General features: G+C 80.2%; 1 protein-coding gene across 3 annotated transcripts in view; it reads right to left on the minus strand.

Annotated features, from left to right (window-relative positions):
- GAK (cyclin G associated kinase) overlaps positions 1-534 on the minus strand; it is a 52,987-nt gene extending 52,453 nt beyond the window's left edge. For 2 of the 3 annotated variants that reach the window (XM_078446388.2, XM_078446386.2), the window contains exon 1: positions 287-534. In XM_078446388.2, coding sequence (XP_078302514.1) covers positions 287-431 — 145 coding nt within the window. In that variant the 5' untranslated portion in view covers positions 432-534. Of the gene's footprint in view, positions 1-80; positions 151-286 lie in introns of those variants that run through there. The other variant, XM_078446387.2, reaches the window with a different exon arrangement.
- Between the last annotated feature and the right edge of the window lie 96 nt (positions 535-630).

The following is a 630-nucleotide window of genomic DNA, read 5'->3' on the forward strand; positions in this document are numbered from 1 at the left end:
CCGCAGGCCAGCCCCACACCTGCTCTGACTGCCACGCCTCCCGCAAGGAAGTGCCCGGCCCTACGCCCGGCCTCACTCACCTTCGGCAGCCGCTCCGGGTCGGCCTCACCCTCTCCCCCCCGCGGCGATCCTCCCCCATCCCCCGCCGCGCCGGGCCGACCCGCACCGGACTCGGCCTGACCCCGCCCCCTCCGGGCCGGCCCCGCGCCCGTCCGCCCCCACGCTGGACCCCCCCTCCCCCCCGGCGCCGGGCCCCGCGCCCCCCCCCCCCCGGCCCGGGCCTCACCCTCGGCCAGGACCCGCCGCACCCGCAGCCGCAGTTCGCCCAGCTCCACCGTCTGCCCCACGAAGTCGGTCTGGTCGCGGCCGGCAGCGCCGCCCAGAGAGCCCGGGCCCGCCAGGAAGTCCAGCGCAGACTGCAGCAGCGACATGGCTACGGCCCCGCGGCGGGCGCCGGAGCGGGGAGCTCGGGGTGCAGCTGCGTCCGGGTCCGCTCAGCAACCGCCGGCCCCGAACCGCACCATCTTCCGCCCCGACGCCGTGACGTAGGCCCGCGGGGGGCGCGTCGCGGCCCGGAAAGACGCCAGCGCCTCACTTCCGCCGCGCCGGGCCGTCGGCGCGCGCGCGGAG

The sequence above is a fragment of the Panthera onca genome, chromosome B1, assembly GCF_046562875.1.
Source record: "Panthera onca isolate mPanOnc1 chromosome B1, mPanOnc1 haplotype 2, whole genome shotgun sequence".
NCBI lineage: Eukaryota > Metazoa > Chordata > Mammalia > Carnivora > Felidae > Panthera > Panthera onca.